The 26,147-nt window shown below is 33.5% G+C and overlaps 2 protein-coding genes across 3 annotated transcripts; both read left to right on the top strand.

The window, feature by feature from the left end:
• Window positions 1-254: 254 nt before the first annotated feature.
• LOC114165912 (isoleucine N-monooxygenase 2-like) lies at window positions 255-3,611 on the top strand. Of its 2 annotated transcripts, none has more exons than XM_085667638.1 (2): window positions 255-1,331; window positions 2,643-3,611. In XM_085667638.1, exons 1-2 carry the CDS (start codon window positions 345-347, stop codon window positions 3,273-3,275), a joined length of 1,620 nt encoding a protein of 539 aa, XP_085523764.1. In that variant the 5' UTR covers window positions 255-344; the 3' UTR covers window positions 3,276-3,611. The 2 variants fall into 2 exon arrangements, with proteins under 2 accessions (XP_085523764.1, XP_027906340.2); XM_028050539.2 differs by having other exon boundaries at window positions 255-1,313.
• An 8,388-nt stretch (window positions 3,612-11,999) lies between these two features.
• On the top strand, window positions 12,000-12,482 carry LOC146883258 (uncharacterized). The gene has a single exon (XM_085667492.1). It carries the CDS (start codon window positions 12,000-12,002, stop codon window positions 12,480-12,482), a length of 483 nt encoding a protein of 160 aa, XP_085523618.1.
• The last annotated feature ends 13,665 nt before the right edge of the window (window positions 12,483-26,147 follow it).

The raw sequence follows: 26,147 nt of genomic DNA on the forward strand, positions 1-26,147 counted from the left end.
AAATGACTTTTTAATTGTTAAAATTATTTAATTGTACTAAAATTTACCAACGTCTTAATATATTATTTCTAAAATACTTTTCTTAAAACATAAAAACATATGACGCAATAAAAAAATGGATATTAAATGAAGTTAAGGTATTTTAAGAAAATTATCGAAAGAAAAGATTAGAAAAAGGAGAAATAAATGCTTTTACACCGTGTAATAAATACTATGAGGCATCAAAGTTCTCCCAAGATATATATATCATACCCACTTCCTCTAATCGTGGCTAAAGCAAGACATTGTGTTAATAAAAAAAGTACCCAACTATCTTTACCACCACAAAAACCCTTTTCCAAGCCATGGAACATGCCCCTTCTCTTTTGTTTTCAAAAATTCGAAGCCTTTGGTTCTTTGTATGCTTAACCATTATCCTAAAAGCCCTAATACCTAACTTTGTTCAGAAATGGTCCAAGAAACAAAAACCAAAACTTCCCCCAGGTCCCAAACCGTGGCCTGTGGTGGGTAACCTTCCTGAGATGCTTGCAAACAAATCTGCTCATCAATGGATACACAATCTCATGAAACAAATGAACTCTGAGATTGCATGTATCCGCCTCGGAAATACCTATGTTATCCCAGTCACATGTCCCACCATTGCCAGACAGTTTTTGAGAGAACAGGATGTAACTTTTGCATCAAGATCACTAACCACTTGCACTGATCTCGTTAGTAGCGGATATTTAACCACAGTTTTAGTGCCATTTGGGGACCAATGGAAGAAAATGAAGAAAATCTTAACCACGGATTTGCTTTCTTCACAAAAGCACCGGTGGCTCCATGACAGAAGGACTGCAGAAGCTGACAACCTTATGTTTTACGTCTACAACAAAAGCAAAAGTGTGAACAATGGTGTTGTTGGCCTTGTCAACATCAGAAGTGTTGCAAGGCATTATTGTGGCAACGTTATCAGGAAAATTGTTTTCAATACAAGGTATTTTGGGAAAGGTAGGGAGGATGGAGGGCCTAGTTTTGAGGAGAAAGAACATGTTGATTCCATCTTTGTTTTACTTAGATATGTCTATGCCTTTTCTATTTCTGATTATATCCCATGCTTGAGGAAACTTGACTTGGATGGACACCAGAAGAAGGTGAAAGAAGCTTTGAAAGTGATAAAGAAATATCATGATCCCATCGTTGAAGAAAGAGTCAAACAATGGAATGATACAAGAAAGATTGATGAACAGGACTGGCTGGACATTTTGATCTCCTTGAAAGATGCTGATAATAATCCATTATTGACATTGGAAGAAATTAATGCACAAATTGTGGTAAAAATTTTCTTCTTGGTATGTTTTCATGAACACGAAACAAAAATTATAGTTTGAAAAAAAATATTTTGACAAACTTAACAAAGTTTGTTTTTTACACTAAGATATTGTAGTTTTAATTTTTATTTTTCATTTTTAAAAATTTTTCACTTTGGATGGGAAAAAGACAAAGGATTGTCAAAGTTTGTTAAATTTTTTTATTTATTAAAATATCATTCTCCTTTTGGAAAACACTTATCCTTTGCATTATCACATTTCACTTCTCTATATTTCTTGTTAATCGTGTAATGAATTAAATACAGGAGTAAAAATAAGAAAAAATAAATATATTATAACAAATTTAAACTATTTATATATTATTAAAATAATTTATAAAATAAGATTTATATTTATATATTGTGAATGGACTTATTTCTATTTTCAACCTACATAAATTAAAATAATTTGTTAAACATTTTATATGTTATTATTTTTAACTATCTTTTCACTTATTCCTAATCAAGTTATAATTTAGGGAAAAGTCGAAACTTTTTATCTTTTCAATGACTTATTCAGAAAATCGTTTAAATATATAATATCTCTAAAATCATACGTTATCACATTTACATTATAAATTAACTTGCAGCTTTCCCTTTAGAAAACAAATAATCTATAATAATATAATATATAAAAAATATTTTTTATTTTATATCAATATTTTTTTAATTTTATTCTTAATTATTATTTTAAAAATTAGTTATTTTAAAAAAAATTTATCTTTATCCGTTATTCTAAAAATTTTTTGCCTAAACAGTCATTTAAAAAAAAATTCTTTTGTATATTTTATATTTTTCCAATTTTATTTTTCATTTTAAAAAAATAATTATTTTGTAAATAATTTACTTTTAATTTTATATTTTAAAAATCTCATTTGTTTTTAACAATTATTTTATTTAACAATTATTTTAAAAAATAATTATATAACTCGAAAGTAAATGCTATTAATTTTAACTCAAATCTCGATAAAAATTAAATAAAAATTAAAAAATACGAACATAAATTCACGACGCCTATATTTTCGTTAATATTTCATAATTAAATAAAAATTAAAAAATATGAACATAAATTCACAACGCTTATATTTTCGTTAATATTTCATAATTGAAATTAATGTCATCGTCTCCTCGATTAATATGTTGACACATGGTAAAAAAAATCACTTTCTCATTGTTATTCTCTAATGTAACAATATTTATTTGTAAAGACCAGGAAGTTTAGCCAGAACAATAATAGTTCTATTTCATTCCATGCTCAAAATATAAAATTGGAACTCTATATTCGATCTTGCAGGAAATAATGATAGCAGCAGTGGACAATCCATCAAATACTTTCGAATGGGCACTAGCTGAAATGATAAACCAACCAAATTTGTTACAAAGAGCCATTGAAGAATTGGACAGTGTGGTGGGAAAAGAGAGGTTGGTTCAAGAATCAGATATACCAAAGCTCAACTTTGTAAAGGCATGTGCAAGAGAAGCTTTTCGCCTTCATCCCATGGCACCTTTTAATGTTCCCCATGTCTCAATCAGTGATACAACTGTGGGAAATTACTTCATCCCAGAGGGTAGCCATGTAATACTAAGTAGAAGAGAACTTGGAAGAAACCCTAAAGTGTGGAATGAACCGCTCCGGTTTAAACCAGAACGTCACCTTAAGAGTGATAATGACTCTAATGTAACTTTGACAGAGCCAAACTTGAGGTTCATATCATTTAGCACAGGAAAGCGTGGTTGTCCTGGAGTTATGCTTGGGACCACAATGACGGTGATGCTATTTGCGAGGTTGCTGCATGGCTTTACTTGGACTACCCCACCTAATGTTTCAAAAATAAACCTAGTTGAGTCCAATGATGATTTAAATCTTGCAGAGCCACTTATGACAGTTGCTAAGCCCAGATTAGCACCACAATTATATCACCTTTAACTTAGCACAATAATTCACTGAAGCGTGTTCCCAAATAAAAATGTTAAATATATGATCTGTCATATGTTATGAATAAGTAAGGATATATAAATATTTCGTCGCTTTTCTGAAGAAAATTAGTTCTCTTTTCTGCTGTTTGGACGCTTAGCACCGGGTTTCTGACGCATAGCGCCATTTCCTCTTCTCTCCACGCTCAAGCGTGTTTGTTGTTGTTAGCTTAGCGTATTTTTCTGTAATCTATTTTCCTTTGTTATAGATGTATCATGTATGCCTCTTTGGCTTCTTCCGAGTGTACCTTTTTTCAGATTCAATAAAATCGTTATCTGTTTGTGGTCATTGTTTCTGGATTTCTTTTTCTGGCTTTGGTCTGGTGCGTATTCTCTCATCCTTCTTTTTCTTTCTTCGATCTTGTTTCTTTCTTGTTTACCCTTTCTTATTCTTTCTTGCTTTCTTTTAATCATGGGTGAATGGGTTCAGTCTTTTTCTCTTCAAATTTTTCTTTCCTTGCATACCAACGAGAATCCTCTAATTTTGATTGTATGTGACATATACTTCATTCTAATAATTATTGTTGACGGAGTAACACTCTTATCACAGCTAGACTGTCAAAATGGATAATCCGTCCCGATCCGGCTTGACCTATCATAAGTTGATCATTTAGTGAGTCAACCTAATCTGGCTCAATTTTTAACGAGACAACAAAATTTTAACGCGGTCCAACCTACCACAGGTTGGCGGGTTAAACAGGTTGGTTCATGGGTTCACTTAATTAAGAGAAATACAATTTTTTTTTTATTTTTACAGTCAAAATTAAATTATAATTATAATTAAAATGTAAATAAACTTTATTACAATTCAAATACAAACCAAAATAAAAAAATACAAATTATTTATGTGGTGGCCAAAAAAACAACCTAACATGACCCAATGTAAAACCCAACTTAATAAAAAATATTTGTGTGACTCTTTTATCTGCGAGTTGGTGAGCTAACCCGGCTCACCACAAGTTCAACCTGGGTGAGCCGGGTCAAAAATCAACCCGTATTGAAATTTGTAAAAAAATTTCAACCTAACCCGACACGAACCTATAGTGAGCTGAGTTGACTCACGGATTCCAACACATTTTAAAAACATAAATTAAGGAAACTTTTTTTTATTATTTATTTTACGACATTATTTTTTTTTCTTTTTATTTATCATTTTTAAAAAAAAAAACATTTTTATTCACCCGGACGAAATTGGGTGTTGACAGTTATCCCTCTTTTCTTATATTTTGCTAGATAATATGAAGATTTTACATTTCATATTATCAGAGTAAAAAATAAGAAAACACAAAAACAAAAATTTCATTCGGGCTCTAAAAAGAAACGACATGCATGCAAACATTAGGGAAATCAATAATCAATGACCATTCCATCGGAGAGGGTCTTGATATGAAAGATCGATGATCATTGCTTTGCAGAGGGCCTCGATATGAAGGCACATGAAAATCAATGACCATTCCATCGAAGAGGGTCTTGATATAAACATATGAAATCAATGACCATTCCATTGAAGAGGGCCTTGATATGAAAGACCGATGACCATTACTTTGTAGAGGGCCTCAATATAAACATAAGGAGATCAAAGATATCTTAATTGCACGTATAATATGAAAAACGATTTTTTTTTCTTTTTATGAAATGCATGTTATGCATGAATCACATAAGACTTTTGTCTTTTCATATTTATTTTTCTCTTTTTTTTTTCAAATTTGAAGGTGTCAAAACCTTAATATGCTTGAATGTATGAATTTATGATGCAAAGCTTCCATAGAAATCCTATATAATTTCATGTTTTTCTTTGTCTTTTTATAATTCTTCTTATTTTTAAGCTACAAAAACAGAGTTTTTGGACAATATGAAACCAAACTAAGGGGGCCAGTATGAAACTGGGCTTGGACCAAACAAACTGGGCTTGAGGGCCAGACTAAACTCGGCTTGAGGGCTAGACTAAACTGGGCTTGGGCTAAACAAAACTAGGCTTGAGGGCCTGACTAAACTAAGCTTCGGCCATAATAAATTAGGCTTGAGGGCCAGACAAAACTGGGCTTGGACTAAAAGAAACTGGGTTTGAGCCAGACTAAACTAGGCTTGGGACAGACTAAATTGGGCTTTGGGGCTACACTCAACTGGCTTGGGGGCCAGACTAAAGTGGGCTTGGGACAGACTAAACTGGCTTGAGGGCTACACAAAATTGGGCTTGGGCCAGACAAAACTGGGCTTGTGGGCCAGACTAAACTGGACTTGGGGGCCAAACTAAATTGGGCTTGGGCCAGACTAAACTGGGCTTGAGGGCCAGATAAAACTGAGCTTGGGCCAAACAAAACTGGGCTTTGGGGGCTAGACTAAACTGGGCTTGGGCCAGACTAAACTGGGGTTGAGGGCCAGACAAAACTGGGCTTGGGGGCTAGACTAAACTACGCTTGGGCCAGACTAAACTTGGCTTGAGGGCCAGACAAAACTAGGGTTGGAGGCCAGACTAAACTAGGCTTGGGGGCATACTAAATTGTGCTTAGGCCAGACTAAACTCGGCTTGAGGGCCAAACAAAACTGGGCTTAGGCTAGACTAAACTGGGCTTGAGGACCAGACTAAACTAGGCTTGAGAGCTAGACTAAACTAGGCTTGGGGGGCAGACTAAACTGGGCTTGGGCCAGACTAAACTGGGATTGAGGGCCAGACAAAACTAGGCTTGGGCCAGACACAACTAGTCTTTGGAGGCCAGACTAAACTAGGCTTGGGCCATACAAAACTGGGCTTTAGGGTATATAGGTCATTCATATGAATGAAGAGGACCATGAATTTGAAAAATGTCACAGGTAGGGATGTAAAAAAAATTTGTACTCGCGGGTATCCGCGGATAAAACCCGCAACGGGTAAGAAATTGATATTAAAAATGGATACCCGTTACCCGCGGGTATGGGTATTTTTGATGCCCGCATGTTAACGGGGCGGGTACGGGTATCATAGTATCCGTACCCGTGGATACCCGTACCCGCTAAACTTTAATTCAGAAAAATACCCTTATATATATATATATATATATATATATATATATATATATATATATATATATATATATATATATTAGTAAAAAACATTATGAGTCTTCATTCAATAATGGTGGTCAGATTCTTACCCCACAAATGAGTAAATTACTTCCATATTGTGGAGACATTAATGTGTCTCTAATATTGGTTATGGACCAACATGGAAGGTAATGAAATTAACACTTTTACTTAGATATTTTAATTAAGTGATTGTTAGAAATTTTTACTGAACTTCTTATGTTTTAAGGCTCTTCTAGATTAAAATTGGACAACATGAAACTTTATACAATATTGCAAGAGGTGGACATTGATGAAGTTAGTAATTTCTTTAATATTTTATTCAAAAATAAACTACAATATAAATTGGTAGTGATTTTTTATTTGTTTATTTTTCAAGAATCAATCGGAGAAAGGGGACTTGTTGATCCAAGCACTAATTATGATTAAATATTTATTTTTTAAAATATTTTTGTAAATACCCGTGGGTACCCGTGGATACCCGCGGATATGAAAAAAATAGACGAGTACCCGCATAACGGATACCCGACGTATATGGGTACGGGTACGGGGCGAATATTTATCCAGCGGGTAGGGTACGGGGGAGCTACTACCCGTACCCTACCCGTCCCGTTGACATCTCTAGTCACAGGTAACTTTTATAATATTAATTTCCTATTTCTGGAAAAACATTTGATTGAAGAAGCATGTTGCATAACTATGCCGACTCATGTTATGATGATATGATGACACATGTTATGATGATATGACATGCAAATGGTTATGCATTGTAGAATGCACATTTATTATTTCAAACACAAACGTAAGGATCAGAACCCTAATATGTATGCATGCATGATGAAAACCTTGTAATGCTTTGTCCTTTTGACTTCTCTTTTTTTTTTGCACGTTCGAGTCAATTGTTCTATTTGCAATCATCAAACTCATTGTTATTTTCAATCTTTCCTGAAAGTGAGGAATGTCACACACCTTGAGGTCTAATGTTTAAAATGAATATACTTTTGACTTTCTCTTTCACAACATCAGTGCATGCGTGCTTGAATTTACAAGTGAGTGAGAGGCAGAAAATTTTTGGAAAGTATTTGGAGGAGATTAGGATAGCCATTGGGCATGTCATTCCTCACACATTCGTCAAAGGAGATGCATTTTGTGAGGTTGGTGTGAAAAACACAAAAAGACCCAAAAGTTGCCCTAATTTTAGTGTTTGGGAAAAGGGTATGGGAAAATGGATCTATTAATGTCAGAGTAAAATTTTCATGTGATACCCATAAAATTGCCCCAGTTTTGGGATGGGGTTTTGCTCAAAAGAGGTAATGGATATGAAAAACATTGGCTAAAAGAATTGCCCCAGTTGGTTTGATTTTCTTTCACTTGCTTTGGCTAGTTAATAAGGAGTTCCCCTCTTCCTGAGACACCATTTTCATTATTTTCATTCATTTTTTTCACTCATTCATTTTTTAGCAACCGTATTGTTAGCCATATGGCTTTATCAAAAAATTGAGCTTTATGAAAATTAGAACAATCCTTATTCAATCTGTGTGGACTTTTTACTTGGCTTGTAACGTGGCTATGTGCTAAAAGGTTTTGAAAGAAAGGATATAAAGGCTCAAATAATTTTTTTACAAGTTTTTTTTTAAACAAGAGTTGCCATCTAGGTATTGCATCAGCTATTTCTCAAGACTTTTTGAACACTTTACTTTTTTCAGATTTTATTTCAATTTCTTTCATTTGCAAATAACTTTGTGATTGTTTTTTTATTATGGTTTACTTTCAATGAATTTTCTTCATTTAACCGTTGACTGCTTTTCATGTGCATCTCAAGCTGACTTCTAGTATGATGATAACCCTTGTTTGGGAACAATTTTAAAAGAAAACTTTATTTTTTTTTGGCTCAATGGGGTAACAAAGGATATTTTACTTATTTGGATGAAGAAAAAATGGCCATACATCATTTCAAATTCTAATTGCTTTATTTTCAAAAGATTAACTTTGTGACAACGCTCAATGACTTCAACACGAGTAATTTTTTCTTTTATTTTCTTCCTTTCTTTTTTTGCCTAGATTTCCTTCTTGGGCTTTCAATCTAGTTGACTTCTTTTTCTCTTTTGAAAATTGTTTCTTATTTGTCTCGACGGATTCAGGGATCATCCAACTAGTGCAAGCAAATATAAACATTGGCAATTCCGCCCTAGTGAAAACTCATGTTTATTATACGAGTAAAATCAACGGTGTTAAGACAAATCCTTTTATTTTGTGAGAGTGAAGGGTTGAGGCTTTCAAGCCACGTGTGCATAAATGTCTTAAAAGAAAAAGTCAACTGATTATTCTAGATTAGAACATTTGATCACAAAACCATATGACATCCTTTATTATTTTTTTTCTTTTATTCTATATTCCTTCCTTTTTTGTTCTTATTTTTGAAAAACAATGAATTTAATGATTCACAAGAAAACAAATGACTAAAAAATGTGACAATCTTGTTTCCTTCTTGCTCAACATTTTTTTTTATCATGGACCAATGAATGCAAAAAAAAAAAATCCATGTGATGCATGTGACCCACTATACATATGAAGGCAATATAAAAATATGAATGTATTATGTAAGATAACATGAGGATACATGTTAAGTGTTAAAAAAACTATGTACCCCAAGAGATATTATATTTACTTTATATGTTGATGTGATTAAGGAACATCATGCATGATATGTGACTAATTGAGAAACCTATATGAGATTTATTGGTGTCGTAGGAGGCATATATTCATATGATATGAGTATGAAAATGTGATGCACTTATTTCAAAACTCCATGCATGAAATGCAATCAAATGACACAATGAAATGTATATTTGCCTTATTGAGATAATGAGATGCATGATTGTGCCTTGATGGGCACTTATTCACATGCAGAATGATGTATGATTACAAGAGGAGGTGAAGAGTAAAGGACGTAAGTGTCTCCCATTTGTGCCTTAACAAAGGTGTGACACTTAAAGTTCTAAGGTGAAATATATGCGCTCACTAGGACAATTCCCTAATGCCTAAGGATCAAGGTTACTAAAGTTATGGTCCACTTCACGGTATTTCCCACAACAGTTGGTAAACAACACGATGTGAGAATACCAAATGAAACAAACAGACTCTAGCTGGGATTCTTACAATGACCACTTGGGAAGTACATCCACTATGACACTACTACACAATCCCCTCTAATTCTAAGCTGCACAGACCCGGGTATAGGGCACCACTCATGTCATGTACAAAAATATAAAGTGAGTGTGTGAAGGAGAAAAATGCACAACTAAACCCCCACCCTCAAAACAAACATAAAAGATCTAGGCAGATACAAAACATGTTTTCTACCCTAGAGTTCAACATTCACATTAATTACGCCATACAAAACTTAAAGGTAAACAAGAATATATACATACAAAAAGAGAAAGGGGAAAACAAACATTTAAATTAAACACATCACTTTCACATATTCAATTAAATAGGCCTGACTCTCTACTGTCCCCAATGAAGTTGCCATCTGTCGCAACCTAAATCGCGATGGGACGACGAACTAAAAAGAAATTATTTTGAAAATAGAGATTTGAAGTCACCACCATAATTTATTCTGGAAAACTATGGAAAACCATAAAAATAATATAAAGTCTGCGAAAACCAAAGTTAGGGTCCGGGAGTCGGTTACGCGTAAGAAAGGTATTAACACCCTAACGTCTGCCCAAAGGCGGTACCTTTAATTAAATTTGCAAAAGAGATGTGTTTATTTAATATATTTATTTTTCCCAAAAATAAGAAAATATTGAACAAACATATATTTTGAGTGAAAGGGACCTGACAAGGGTTAAAACCTTGGTCCTACGTATTCTCATTAAAAATGAGAAATCAAGGTTACGTAGTTCTTTATAAAACTATTTAAAAATGATTTGAAAAACCTTTTAATTTTTGGGAAGTGAACCTGACAAGAGCTTGCCCTGCTCCTACGTATCTCCATTCACAATGGAGAATCAAGGATCATGTAGTTCTTCGCAAAACTTGATTAAAATATTTAATTTTTTAAAGTTGTCTTTTGACATTTTTGAAAATAAGTGTCATGCGACACGTGCGGCCGGGTTGACACCAAAATCCTTTTTTATACTTTGTATTTATGAAAGGGATTGTCCTACGATGCGAGCGGTCGATAAGACATCAAAACATTTCTATGATTTTTATATTTAGAAAAAGGTGTCGTGCAACGCGAGCGGTCGATTAGACACCAAAACAATTTTTATAATTTTTGTATTTTAAAAAGAAGTGGCATGCGACGCGAGCGGTCGATTAGACACCAAATTTTTTTTTTTTATAATTTTATACTTAAAAAAAAGTGTCGTGCGACGCGAACGGTCGATTAGACACTAAAAAAATAAAGAAAATAATTTCAAATTTTTATTTATTCTTATTTTTATCATTTTCTAGAACTATTTAATTTTTATTTCAATTTAAAATATTTTTATTATTTTTGAAAATGATATGATTGAAATGTGATATTTTATTTAATTAGAAAAAGGTAAAATTGGAAATAGAAAATGAGAGTGCATAAGTGATTATGTGGGTGCAATGAGAAAAACTACACATAGGAACGAGGTGCATAATAAGAAAAAGCGTGATGCATAAAATAAACGCATCCTAGCCTATGAAGAGAAATTAAAGGAGTGAGGTGTGTGCTTAGTGAAAACGTAGATACATAAGATAAAATAAAACTTAATGTAAGGGGTGTGGAATTATTACATTAAGGAATACATGAAATAAATAAATAACCAAAATCCAAATTAAAAGTGGGAGTGCACAAATTAAATTATGGAGGTGCGTGAAGAAAAAGATTAAATCTGCCAAAACCCTAAAGTCATATCAAAACTCAGCGTCTGAACTTAACCCTTAAACTTCATCTTCTTCATCCCGCTAACGACCACCATGCAAACACCAATAAACCGAACGACCAAACCACCAGCGACAACCGCAGCCACGGCGGCAACGACAGCCACTCTCGGACCCGCTATCACCAACAGTGGCAGCAAGCACACGATTCACCCCTATCCATACGCTGCATCTTCCTCGTCGAGCCACCCACCACAAACGCTACTCACATTCATTGCTATTAAAGTATAATGCAAATTCTAGAACAATCTAGAAAAATCTAAGATAGAGTTATTGAAATGTAATGAAACTTCTAGAGTATTGGAAAAAAGCTTAGGATAGGAAGAAAAATCAAGAACATTCTACTATGTAGAAAAATCTAGAACTATTTGCTCAAGTTCTAGCTAGAAGTTTCTAGAATAATCAATGGGTCTATAAATACCCCATGTATCCTACCATTTGCAACAAGAAGAACAACTAACACAACATCCAATACAACTACTCTCAACTACAATATACACTTCTCCAACTATTACTTTCACACTCTACTATCTACACATTTTCTCTATCCCTTCAACTATCCCCTTCACAACCTCAAAATACTAACAGTGGTACCAGAGCTATGTTCGGTCATCTACTGGGCGTAGATAAACTTTTCAACTATTTCAAAAAAATTAGAACTCCATTCTATATTACTTCCAAAATATTTTCTCAACCTATGGCCACTACCAATCAAACATCATCAATTCCAGTACCTATTTTCACAGGAGAAAATTATGATTTTTGGAGTGTCAAAATGAAGACATTCTTTCCCTCCCAAGACTTATGGGACATTATAGAAGAGGGATTAACTATTCCAGAAGACACTTCCACTCTTACTGCAGCTCAGAAGAAGGAGTTGAAGGAAAACAAACAGAAGGATTCAAGGGTTTTATTTGCTCTTCAACAAGCAGTTGATGATACAATCTTTCCGAGAATAATAGGTGCCACAAGTGCAAAGCAAGCTTGGAACACAATACAAGAAGAGTTTCAAGGAAGTGATGAGGTACGCAATGTTAAACTTCATTCTCTAAGACGAGAGTTTGAATTAATAAGAATGAAAGAATCCGAGACCATTAAAGACTACTATTCTAGAATAAAGGAAATAGTTAGTCAGATGAGAGCCTATGGGGAAACTATTCTTGACAAAAAAAATCGTTGAGAAAATTTTAATTTCTATTCCCCAAAAATATGATGCAATCGCAACCGCGATTGAACAAAAAAAAAGATTTGGCCACATTGTCAGTAACACAACTAATGGGCTCTCTTGAAGCTTATGAACAAAGATTGAAAAGGCATGAAGAAGACTCAGTCGAAAATACCTTTCAATCAAAATTAAAATTACGGTCTCAGAATAAAGAATATAAAGGAAATAAAAGTAGAGGAGAAATTTCTAGAAATAAAGAAAATTCTAGAAGCTTCCCTATGACTCGTCAAGGAAAATATCCCCCATGTGGCATATGTAAAAAGATAAGTCACATGGAAAAAGATTGTTGGCATCATGGAAAACCTCAATGTCAGTACTGTAAGAAATTTGGCCATGTAGAGAAGTATTGTCGTAATAAAAATAAGCACCAAGCAAACTTTGCTGAAGAACATAATCAGGAGCAACACTTATTTTATGCCAATCAAGAATCTCCTAACGGAGGAGAAAGTTGGTACTTAGATAGTGGATGCAACAATCACATGGCCAAAGATCAAAGCATCTCCAAAGACATTGATAAATCTGTCAATGTCAAAGTTCGACTAGGAAACGGTGCCACAGTGGAGTCTCAAGGCAAAGGAACTGTCATGGTGGAGACAAAGAAAGGTACGAAATTCATCAAGGATGTTTTACTGGTTCCCAATCTTAAAGAGAATCTTTTAAGTATTGGCCAAATGATGGAGAATGGATATTCTCTCCACTTTGAGAAAGATACATGCAAAATTTATGACAATAAAAAGATAGAAATTGGCCAAGTAAAAATGGAGAAGAGAAATAGAAGCTTTCCCATAAGCTTCAAACCTGGAACTAATATTGCCATGAAGGCAGAAGTTGATGACTCGTGGCTTTGGCATAGGAGATTTGGCCACTTCAACACATATGCCTTAAAGCTTCTATATAAGAAAAACATGATGAGAGATCTTCCATGCTTAAAGGAGAATAATGAATCATGCGAAGGATGTCTCCTTGGTAAACAACATCGATTGCCATTCTCGACCGATAAAGCATGGAGAGCAAAAGACTTACTAGAGTTGATCCATACTGATGTTTGCGGACCAATGAGGACACCTTCACATCACAACAATAGGTATTTCATCCTCTTCATTGATGACTTCTCTAGAATGACATGGGTCTATTTCTTAAAGGCAAAGTCAGAAGTCTTTGGAATATTCAAGAAATTCAAGGCCCTTGTTGAGAAGCAAAGTGAAAAATAGATAAAAGTACTTGAAGTGATCGTGGAAAGGAGTATACATCTCACGAGTTTGACAAATTCTGCGAAGATGAAAGCATAGAGAGACAACTCACAGTCGCATATACTCCACAACAAAATGGTATATCAGAAAGAAAAAATCGCACAGTCATGGAGATGGCCAGATCAATGCTAAAAGAGAAAGGTATGCCTAACACTTTTTGGGCTGAAGCAGTCTACACTGCAGTTTACATTTTAAACAGATGTCTAACTAAGGCAGTCAAAGACAAGACTCTTATTGAAGCTTGGAGTGGAAGAAAGCCATCAGCCAAACACCTACGAGTATTTGGATCTATATGCTACATACATGTTCTTGATCAAAGGAAGCACAAGTTTGAAGACAAGACTATACGAGGAATATTCTTGGGATATAGCACACAATCAAAAGGCTATCGAGTTTACAACCTACAAACAAAAAAGCTCGTCATTAGTCGAGATGTTGAAATTGATGAAAATGCTTCATGGAATTGGGAAGAAGAAAAAGTTGTTAAAAGCAGCACTTTAGTCCTAGTGCAACAATATCAAGAAGAAATTCAAGAAGAGGCAGAAGCTTCAGGTACGCCTTCTCCACCTCCATTAGAATATTCTTCACTGGAGTCCACTCCAAGACGAGTAAGATCTTTGGTAGACATATACAAAACCTGCAATATGGCCATGATTGAGCCTAACTGCTATGAGGAAGCATTAAAGCAAGAAGTATGGGTCAAGGCTATGGAAGAAGAGGTTATAATGATTGAGAAGAATAACACTTGGGAGCTCGTAAACTATCCTCAAGGAAAAAACATCATTGGAGTGAAATGGGTATATAAAACAAAGCTCAATCCTGATGGAACTATACAAAAGCACAAGGCCAGATTGGTCGCAAAAGGATACTCACAACAACCAGGAATTGACTACAATGAGACATTTGCTCTAGTCTCACGACTAGATACAATAAGAGCTCTAATAGCCCTAGCAGCACAAAAAGGATGGAACATCTATCAACTAGATGTCAAATCAGTCTTCCTAAATGGAGTGCTCGAAGAAGAGATTCATGTTGAACAACCTCAAGGCTTCATCAATAAAGGCAATGAAGGCAAAGTACTAAGACTAAAAAAAAAGCTTATACGGCTTGAAGCAAGCTCCTCGAGCATGGTATAGCAAGATTGATCAATACTTCATCGATCAAGGATTCAGGAGGAGCAAAAGTGAGCCAACACTATATATTAAAGCACAAGGTCAGTATCACCTATTGTCTCCTTATATGTCGATGATCTTATCTATACAGGAAACAATTTGGAGATGATGAAAGAATTTGAAGAAGACATGATGAAGACATTTGAGATGACCGACCTTGGGTTGATGAACTATTTCCTCGGTATAGAGGTGAAACAACAAGAAGACGGCATATTTATCTCTCAAAAGAAATATATTGAAGCCCTATTGAAGAAGTTCAAGATGTATGATTGTAAACTTGTCGCTACTCCATTGGTGGTAAATGAGAAACTACAAAAAGATGATGGAGCACAAGAAACAGATGCATCACGCTACAGAAGTTTGATTGGAAGTCTCTTATATCTCACAACCACAAGACCCGACATTATGTATGCCTCAAGTCTTCTATCAAGATTCATGCAAAAGCCAAGTCAGATTCATTATGGAGTAGGGAAAAGAATTTTAAGATATCTACAAGGCACAAAGGAGTTTGGAATATGGTACAAAACCATGACTAACTCAAGGATCATTGGCTACACCGATAGTGATTGGGCAGGATCAGTAGATGACATGAAGAGCACCTCAGGCTATGCTTTCTCGCTTGGATCGGGAATATTCTCTTGGGCGTCAAAGAAGCAAGCCACAGTTGCACAATCAACCGCTGAAGTAGAATATGTGGCAGCAGCTAAAGTAACAAGTCAAGCTATATGGCTTCGAAGAATACTCAAAGATATGGGAGGAAAAACAAAGTGGCCCTACTACAATTAATTGCGACAATAAGTCAACTATTGCAATGACAAAGAACCCAGTGCATCACAGTCGAACAAAACATATAACAATTAAATACCACTTCATCAGAGAAGCGGAAACAAATATGAAGATACGACTTGAGTACTGCCCGATAGAAGATCAAATTGCAGATATTTTCACAAAGGCCTTACCAAGACCAAGGTTTGAACTACTACGCGCTATGCTTGGAGTTACCAAATTTGCATCAAGGAGGAGTATTAAAGTATAATGCAAATTCTAGAACAATCTAGAAAAATCTAAGATAGAGTTATTGAAATGTAATGAAACTTCGAGCGTATTGGAGAAAAGCTAAGGATAGGAAGAAAAATCAAGAACATTCTACTATGTAGAAAAATCTAGAACTATTTGCTCAAGTTCCAGCTAGAAGTTTCTAGAATAATCAATGGGTCTATAAATACCCCATGTATCCTACCATTTGCAACAAGAAGAACAACTAACACAACATCCAATACAACTACTCTCAACTACAATATACACTTCTCCAACTACTACTTTCACACTCTACTATCTACACATTTTCTCTATCCCTTCAACTATCCCCTTCACAACCTCAAAATACTAACAATTGCCAAGCCGCCGGCGACACGACCAACAACGACTTCGACCACCAACGTCGCGCCATTACCAACGGCGACGTTAACCACCACTTGTCCTCTCTCAGTCGCACAACACAGAACGACACAACCCATATTCCATGGCGTGAGAGCTTCACCTTTTCTTCTTCATTAGTCACAATGATGCATAGTTCTCCTCCAAACACCACCGTTAGCAGCAACGAGGATCACCACAGGACCCACCATGCAGACGTCAATGCTACCAGAGCCACAATTCTGTTTTTCCTCTATTTAAACATTTATTGGTTTACCATTTTTATTGTTATGCAAAATGAGAGAAATATCTTAGGTGTTCAATTTAATTATTTTTAGTTGGAAGTCCTAATGCAATCAATCATACACTGTAACGAAAAAAAAACACAAAACATAATGGTAAATTTGAAAATTATGAACCTGGTTTTGTTCTTATATGCTCCAATCTTATTGTTTTTTCTTTGTTCGAATCGTTATTGATTTGAAATGTTGTGATTGTAGACTGTGCTTTCAAATTCAACAGAGATGTGATACTGTAAAGATGAATTTGTGTGTGAAAAAATGAGTTACATGATTTTTTCCTGTAATAAAAATATCATGTTTGTTTTTGTGCTTGAAAAAGCCTCCCAAATGGCCATTCCCAAATGGATTAAAAGATGGTCTGAGCAACAATTTAAGGAAGTTAAGAGCAGTTGGAGGAAGTTGAGACTATGAGGAATTGTTATTTCCAAAACTATTTTTGTATTTTTTAATTTTTAATTTTTAATTTTTATTTTTTAATTTTTTAACTTTTAATTTTTGAATTTAATTATAAAAAACGAAAAATATTTAATAATTAATAATTTTTTAACTTTTTAATTTTTTTAATTTAAAACCCAAAATTTTTATTTTACTAAACTTTAAAAACATAAATTAAGGAAACTTTTTATTATTACTAGCGTAACATAGGCGCTATCGCGCCTGTGTGTATACATTTTTTAAATATGCGTGATATTATATTAATAGGTGATAATATTATAATGTTATTAAGTTAATATATATATATATATATATATATATTAAAATTATATTTATTAAAAATAAAGTGAAATATATCAGAACAGATAAAAGACTAACCATTGATAAATAAAGAAGAAGAGAAGAAATAGAAACATCTGATTTTATAAAAAGTTTGTAAAAGTAACGGTCAATTTTTAAAAATTTAATAAATTATTATATTTAAAGGGGTAAAATCGGTATTTTGAAAAGTGGACACAAAAAGGGGAATCCCCTTTATGATAATATTATAATGTTATTAAGTTAATATATATATATTAAAATTATATTTATTAAAAATAAAGTGAAATATATCAGAACAGATAAAAGACTAACCATTGATAAATAAAGAAGAAGAGAAGAAATAGAAACATCTGATTTTATAAAAAGTTTGTAAAAGTAACGGTCAATTTTTAAAAATTTAATAAATTATTATATTTAAAGGGGTAAAATCGGTATTTTGAAAAGTGGACACAAAAAGGGGAATCCCCTTTATATATTATATATTATATTATTATATATTACTAGCAAACACACAGGCGTTGTCACGTATTCGCATTTTTTAATTTTTAAGAAATTTAAGATCAATAACAAATATATAATTTTTAAAATAGTTGTTAAATATAAAATTAAAAAAAATATGTAAAAAGAAAATTTAAATAATGATTAAAAGTAAATTATTTATAAAATAATTCATTTTTAAAATAATTAAGGGTAAAACGGGTATTATGAAATATGGACACAAAAAGAAGAATCCCCTTTATTGTTATAGATTTATTTTAAGACAATTTTTTTTTACCTTTTATTTAACATTTATTTTTGTTTTTTTTTAAAAAAAATATTTTTATTCATTCGGACGAAATTGGGTGTTGACAATTAGGAAGGTAGTTTATTGTTTTTCTATTATTTTAAAAGGATTTATAGTTTACTAATTATTTAAAAAATTTATTTTATTTAAAAGATATATAAACTAGTTATTATAGTATAAGCAAGTTATATATGATGGTTATTTCTTAAATGGATTTCTGAATAGTTGTTATAAAATATAACAATTTATTATTATTATTATTGTAAAATATTTTCTAAGAGATAGACCCAGAAAGATAGGAAAAGATATATCTCATATTTTATGGTTATTAAAAGTATCACCTAAAATCTCTTAAGAGTATTTAGAGTTTTAAGGATTAGAGTGAAACCCATAAATATACATACTAAACGAGTAAGTATTACATTTGGGTGAGAAAGAAGCAGACTTAGTAGAATGGCATGATTTTGTTTATTCACTTCAATCCTCAAAACAATATAAGAGATAATGTTTCACTCTACACACAAATGTTTATCAATTATCACTCATCAACATTTTATAAAACCACTTGATCAACTTTTACCCATCATCTAATTTACATAGTTCATACATCTGGCTAGATCAAAAGGTCTTTCATAGGTTGTAACGAGGCTTGGCTAGAAGAAATATGGTTTTTCAAGAATTCAAAAACACCTCTAAGCCGAAAAGAACAACCAAATGTAGGGTTTCTAGTATTCTCTATCCTTATACACAATAATTCTTCCATAAACTTTCGTATCCTTCTCATAACACAACCCATTTTCGTCACATGTAGTTGTCTTCTTTTTCTTTTCTCCTTCTTTTTTTCTATAGTAAGGTGTTGATACCCTATCTCAAAATTATCCATTCTCATACCCTGATAAGGTGTTTATACCATACCCCAAACTCAATCTAATCTCATACCCTTATTTTACTCAACATTTACTTGTTCTCCTTGGCTAGGGTGTGGGACAAGATATATTTTCTCAAAAGGCTAAGGGTAAAAGAAAGTTAGGCCCAAAAAGGTTAATAACAAATGATTAACACATATTAAGGTTGGCTATTTGGCAAAGTAGCTTTAAACACATTGATAAAAACAATTGCCTTTATCCTTTCTAACCCTCTATGTGATTATATTAATAAGAATAAGGAAAAAATCAATTTCATGACAATAATTGCTTCCCATACAACTCTCTGCATATAACTCAACACTCAAATATCTACAAAATTTGGTCATACTCTCACAATAAACGAGGACAAACTCAATGAAACCAGATCAAACTATCTCAAAATTAATGTATCCCAACTATATGCACATTTATGAAACAATAAAATCATTGCTCAAACATATTCTAACACAATTAACCATCAAAACATTCAATTCATTATGTTTAATTTAAAGATATGATTAGAACAAGTTCAAAATCAAGCAAGTTCAGTGACAATTAAAATACTACAAAACGTAATGCAGATAATGGAAGTTGGTCTAGCCACTAGAGCTTGTTCAACTACAGGAGTACAATGTGTTCTGATGAATGTCTTATTAATGGTGACTTGAAGATGATGCAACACTAAAGCATTTGAATCAAGCCCTACATTTCTACAAAGTGCACTAGTCAAGGTAGGAAACCCCAAAACTATCGCAAGAACTAACAATAATCATAACAATTTCACATGGGATTCGGGATCCAATGTCCATATCCATACATGTTATTATCCCACATGAGATAAGGTCATTCCAGGTTTACATCTGAAGTATGAGTGTTGGGACTTAGATTGTTGTAGGAGAAAACACTCCACGTCTATTCCAGGGAATTGAAGTTTCCTCTCAAAATACGCACAGGTAGGCCATTTACCCTCATTTCATATGAACCTGGGACACATAAAATAGCAACAATTTCATCATGATTTTTATGCCCATTCAAAAATGCATTGTATGTTGTTGTTTGACTCCATAGGGCAAGTAGCTGTAAAAAAGTTATTGATGGAGTGTCTGTCAAACTACATCACCTAGCCTTGCACCACAACTTGTCGAAGTAACTGTCCTTGTGCATGAGTGTCACACTTGCATAAAAATATCAAACCCATGCAGTCCCATCCATGTCGTTGCAACTCCAATCTGATAGAGATATATTCTCCTTGATATAGCCTCACGTTCCTTTCAAAACGATTCCTTGACTTATAATCTCATCGAATCATTTAGCAACAATCTTAGAGGAGAATCTATCTTGATCATGTGTCACAAAAATATCTAATTCCATGTAATCATGAGGAGCTATAGAAAAAGAACCTTGATTGGTTCTCCTCTTCCTTGAAGGATTCGCAACATTCCTTTGAGGTGACATCAGATGATTACATATTGCGTAGAATGCCAACAAAGAAGACGAACGAATATCAATGGATTAAGAACACAAACAGAGAAGAATGTTCAGTGATCAAATTGGACAAGACGTTGGTTGAAATAACTACAGTGGCAAACGATATGGCGACTATGGCAAGCGAAAAGGCGGGTGGTACAATTTCACTATCGTTGGGTAAGTAAATACCTTTTGTTGGGCGAGTGGTACAATTTTACCTCTCACTAGGCGACTGGTACAAATTTTCCCCCAAGACGTTTTTCAAAATTTTTAAAATTTTCAACACATAAACAAATTTTCACAACATCAATAATTCATTGAGTGAGTACAGTGACTCAACAAGTTATGAAACAATGGCGATTAGTTGTTGCACGAGTAGATTACCTTAGAGACTAATGTGAAAAAATGAAGATTAAAACAAAAACTTTAAAAAATGAAAAACTTAGACAATATTTTGTTGCCTACCAGTATTTTACGTCTTTTAGCTTGATGTCTGATATTCACGGTTCACACAAGTGGATTCTAGTAGTGAGACAATCCACCTCACCCCCCAAAAAATGCTTAAGTCGTTGTCCATTAATGACCCAACATTTTTTGGATTTTCAGAGGTTAGATCCATAGGTTCTACTACACCATGTGGCTTGAGAACTTTGACTAACCACCTACTAGCTTAGATGAAAATTTGTCTTTAGTAGCTTCTTATCCTGATAAATTTTAATGCTTTATTTTTAATTCGTAGAATTCTCATGAGGATGTAGTCTCATCTCTTCCAACTCTAACAGTTGTAATTTCCTATTTTCAACTGACATATAAGGATCAAATTCAATAACTTCAATGCCTAATAAGACTTATGCTCCATCTCGATTGGTAAATGAAAAGCTTTTCCATATACCAAACTAGTAAGGAGAGAATCCAATTGAAGTTTTCATCACAATCCAATATGCCCACAAAGCTTCATCTTACTTTGCTCACTAGACCTTTCTAGAGGATGCCATTGTTTTCTCTGAAATCTTCTAAATCTCTTAGTTAGACACTTCAACTTGCCCATTAGTCTGCGAATGATATGGTGAATCAACCCTATGCTTTACATCATAGTGTAACAACACCTTTGCCAAGGGAGCATTGAAAAATGTGATCCTCTACCATTAATGAGAACTCTAGGAACTCTGAACCGAGCAAAGATTTGTCTCTTCCAAGAATTTTATAACCCTCTTGGCATCATTCTTTTTACACGATGTGGCCTCCACCCATTTACTAACATAATCCACAACTACCAATATGTATTCATTCCCAAATGAAGAAGGAATGAGTCCCATAAAATCTATTCACCAACAATCAAATACCTCTACTTCTAAGATGGCTTGCAGTGGCATCTCATGTCTTCGAGATATTCTTCTAGTCCGTTGACATTTATCACAATCTTGCATAAACATAAGCATCTTTGAATAGTATTGACCAATATAATTTGGATTGAAGCACTTTAGTATTGTTCCTTTCACCATTATATTGTCCACCATATGGTGAATTATGGCAATACCGTAAAATGCCAACAACTTCTTATGTAGTGACACATCTCCTTAGCAAGTTGTTAGCTCAGTTTTTGAACAAGAATGCATCATACCATATCAACTGCTTGGCATCATGTAAAAACTTCCTTTCTTGCCATTTGAGTTGTTTTGGGAGAACTCCAACAACTTTAAAATTTTCCAAGTCAGCACACCATGGTTTGTGTTGAATGAATAGAAAGACTTCCTCTAAAAAGCTTCATGAATATCCCATTCCTCGCAAGTTACTTCCTCATTTACTAACTGAGAAATATGCTAAAGCTATAACATTCTAACTCCTCTTCTCATTTTCAATCTCCATATTGAATTCTTGCAATAGGAGTATCCATCGAATTAGTCTTGGATTTGAGTCTAGATGTGTAAACAAATACTTAATAACAATATGATTTGTTTAAATAGTGACCTTAGATATATTGAGATAGGATCTAAAATATTTCAAAGTATAACAATGGCTAACATCGAATTACTACCCTTTCCAACATTTGGTCCATGAAATCAATACACATCCAACACTGAGTGACTATTCTTGTTGGAATCAACTCATTCTTATCATCATGAATAACAATCAATCCTCCTTTTTTTTGGCACTACATGCATAATACTAACTCAAGCGCTATTAGAGATAGGATAAATCATACCAACTTCAGCACTTGTGTACCCTCTTTTCTCACCACCTCCTTCATGGTTGGATTCAATCTTCATTGTGATTGTGCAATAGGTTTGTAATCTTAATCTAACATTATCTTGTGCATGCAATATGTTTGACTTATCCCTTTCAAAAGAGATGTGTCACCTGATTGCTTCTTGATTTGCTTTCAGAATTGCCAATTTTTGTTCTTCTGTATTTAATAAAGAACTGTTAATGATCAATGACTTCTTTACTCCCTCTTCCAAGAAAACATACTTGAGGTGAGTCAGCAATAACTTAAGTTCCAGTTGGATTTTATCATTAGCTTCTCTTTTTACCAACTTCTCCTCTTCAAAAATTATAGATACTTCTTGAATATTTTCCAATTGTTTTTGTCACCTCTTCCACTTTGGCTTCCTCTTCCGCAATGAGATCTTTTCACAAGCCTCAACCAAAACTTTTTCCAATGGAGATTTCATATGCATTTGATTCTTTCTGACTTCAATCACTACATTTATTTCCTCTACTTTATAGCAGTTACGATTATCTCCAAAAAATAATGAAACTACTAGAGTCTTTCAACTTTGGTGGCAACAACTTTTGTATTATAGCATTACAGTTCCTTTGAACCCCGACAGTCTTCTATATACTTCCTCTTCTTAGTGAGCAAGTCTTTCATTAATGTTGCATAAGAAGACATTTGTTGTAGTGCATCTAAGAAAGGAATGTTGATCTCCAGCCTTTTGAAAATATCCATTAATTAAGCAAACTACTTCTCCTTTTCCTTCCTTAAATGGACTTGCAGATATATAAGAGATTTTTTCACACCTTTATTTTTACTTTTCTCCTTCTTTCTCTTCTTTTTAATTTCTTCCTCCACTCCCTCTTCATTCTTCTCACTCATATTCTCTCCACTCTCAACTTTTTCAATCTCATCACTTTTTTTCTCTTCACTCCGACTTGTGATAGCCTTGTAGTGATCCTTTGGGTTGACCTCAGTGTTGGTTTTAAATTTTTTATCAAATTTCTCCTCTAACTTTTATGCCAATTGACCCATTTGAGTCTCCAAATTACACATAGTGCTTTTGTGCTTTTGTGATTAAAGATGGAAACTTGCATGAATTGTTGAAGTGTCTCTTCAAGCTTTGATGTCCTTTCATGCAAGGAAGGTTGTTGTTGTTGGTTTTGTTGATGTGGTGGTCTATTTGAAGATCTGGCTGGTCCCATGCTTTGGTGAGAATTCCATCCTAGATTGTAGTTCCCACAATTACCTTGGAGGCCTTGATTTCCCATATAATTGACCTCTTAGGAAATATTTTTCATGGCACATTGTCTATTGGCATGATCCCTACCATTTTAACTTACAACTTTCCAATTGTTGTTGATGTACAAATTGAGAACATTTTAGAGCTCTGGAGTAAATACTGAGAGTTTCTTCGTAAGAGCTTCTAATTGATAAGTCATTATCTTATTTTGAGCTAAAATGCACCATGAGTTTGAAGCTCCAATACACCTTTTTTCTGTACTCGAGTTCTCTCATTCTACACTTCCAAATCATTTGAAGTCATATTCTCTATTAACTCCTTAGTGTTTTCAAGTGTCTTTGATTTTATCATACCTCCAGTTAAGGCATCTAACACTAATTTTGTCTACGCTCTCAATCTTCCCAAAAAGATATTGATTTGTGTTGGCTCATCAAGTCCATGAATAAGAGTTTTCCTAAGCAGCTATTTGAATCTATCCCATGCTTGACTCAATGATTCATCACAGTCTTGGCGGAATGAAGAAATCTTTGGTTTCCCTTGATTAACCTTTGATTGCGGGAAGAATTTGTGTAGAAATTTTGTAACAACTTCATTCCATACAGTTAGGCTATTCTCAGGAGAAGAATGTTACCAAACATTGGTGTTGCCTGCCAATGTAAAAGGAAACAAACTCACACAGATAGCTTCATTAGGAACCTGATGATTTTTTACTATATTGCAAGTTTTCAAGAATGTAGCCAAGTGATTGTATGGATTCTCATGAAGTAACCCTTAAAATCGATTGTTCTGCACCATATGAATAAGAACAAGTTTTATCTCCATGTTGGCAGCATTCACCATTGGCCTGACAATACTGTTAAAATTCAACGTTCCCGTGAATCTTGAATAATCTCCTAAGGTACATTGTCTGTGACCCTCCCCAGCCATAACTACCTCTTCTTCTTGATCTGATGATTGAAGATGAGAGAAATTTGAAATGATTTATGCTTCCCGTGCTAAGACTTTGCGTGCTAAGACTTCGTGTGCTAAGGCTTTTCATGCTTCTGTGAAAATTCACCTTCGTATATTGTTATTCCCTACATTGTTCATTTAGTTTCTAGATAGTAAATTAATTGTTCAGTCAAAATCCTACCTCTTATACAAAACAAGGAAACACTAGAAGGAATGAGTTAATAGTTAAAAGTTTATTTATATACAAAAAATAAACTATAAACAAAAATACAAATAAAATAATTATGAATAATTTAAACCAAAATTTGGAAATAAAACAAAATTGAATGAGCAAAATGACAGTCCTCGGCAACAACGCCAAAAATTTGTTATGATATTGACAAATATACCAAATCGCACAAGTAATAAAGTGAAAAGTCCATATATCATTTTTCCAAGAGACTTACATTTGTTTAGAAAACTATGATTATTTACTCATTACGACTAAGAACTTTTAAAATAATGAAAAGGGTTGAATTTTAATAAGACAATTCTAAATTCTAGAATGGAATTAAATTTATGAAATTAACTATGGTAGAGATTTCACTAAGGTTGGATTTCATGTTCTAATTTAATATAAAAACACTAAACAATATACTTCTAATTTTCACTCTAGCAATTACACCACAAGCAAACAAGACCTAGGTAAGTCTAAACCTTAATAAAAATTCTAATTCATTAGATATTTTTACCATAAGTCCGCATTAAGTTCAAATGTTTAATTTGATTAATTGATAAACTCTGTCTAGAGGAAAAATCTATTAGCTATCCTATTATAATCAAGGTTCTAAATTATTTCACAATAATCAGATACTCACAAATATACAATCAATAATCATTCAATTATGAAAAAAAAAAAAAACAGAACACAAGAGCAGAAATCACAAAGAATGAAGATACATTACATCCAACACAATGAATAAGGAGGTTAGTTACTCCTAGACATTTTTAGCATTATAAAAGGGTTAGATGATGAAAATAATGATGATGATGATGAGTGTCTTCATCCTTTAGAATGTGCCTTTGTCGTCTCTTCCTTAGGTTTAATTCTTTGTTCTCCAAAAGATTGGTTTTTTAATCCGTGACACATTCAATTTAAAGAATTTTCATAATTCGCAAA

This window comes from Vigna unguiculata, chromosome 10 (assembly GCF_037176805.1).
Source record: "Vigna unguiculata cultivar grain cowpea cultivar isolate G323 ecotype 2 chromosome 10, ASM3717680v1, whole genome shotgun sequence".
NCBI classification, from domain to species: domain Eukaryota; kingdom Viridiplantae; phylum Streptophyta; class Magnoliopsida; order Fabales; family Fabaceae; genus Vigna; species Vigna unguiculata.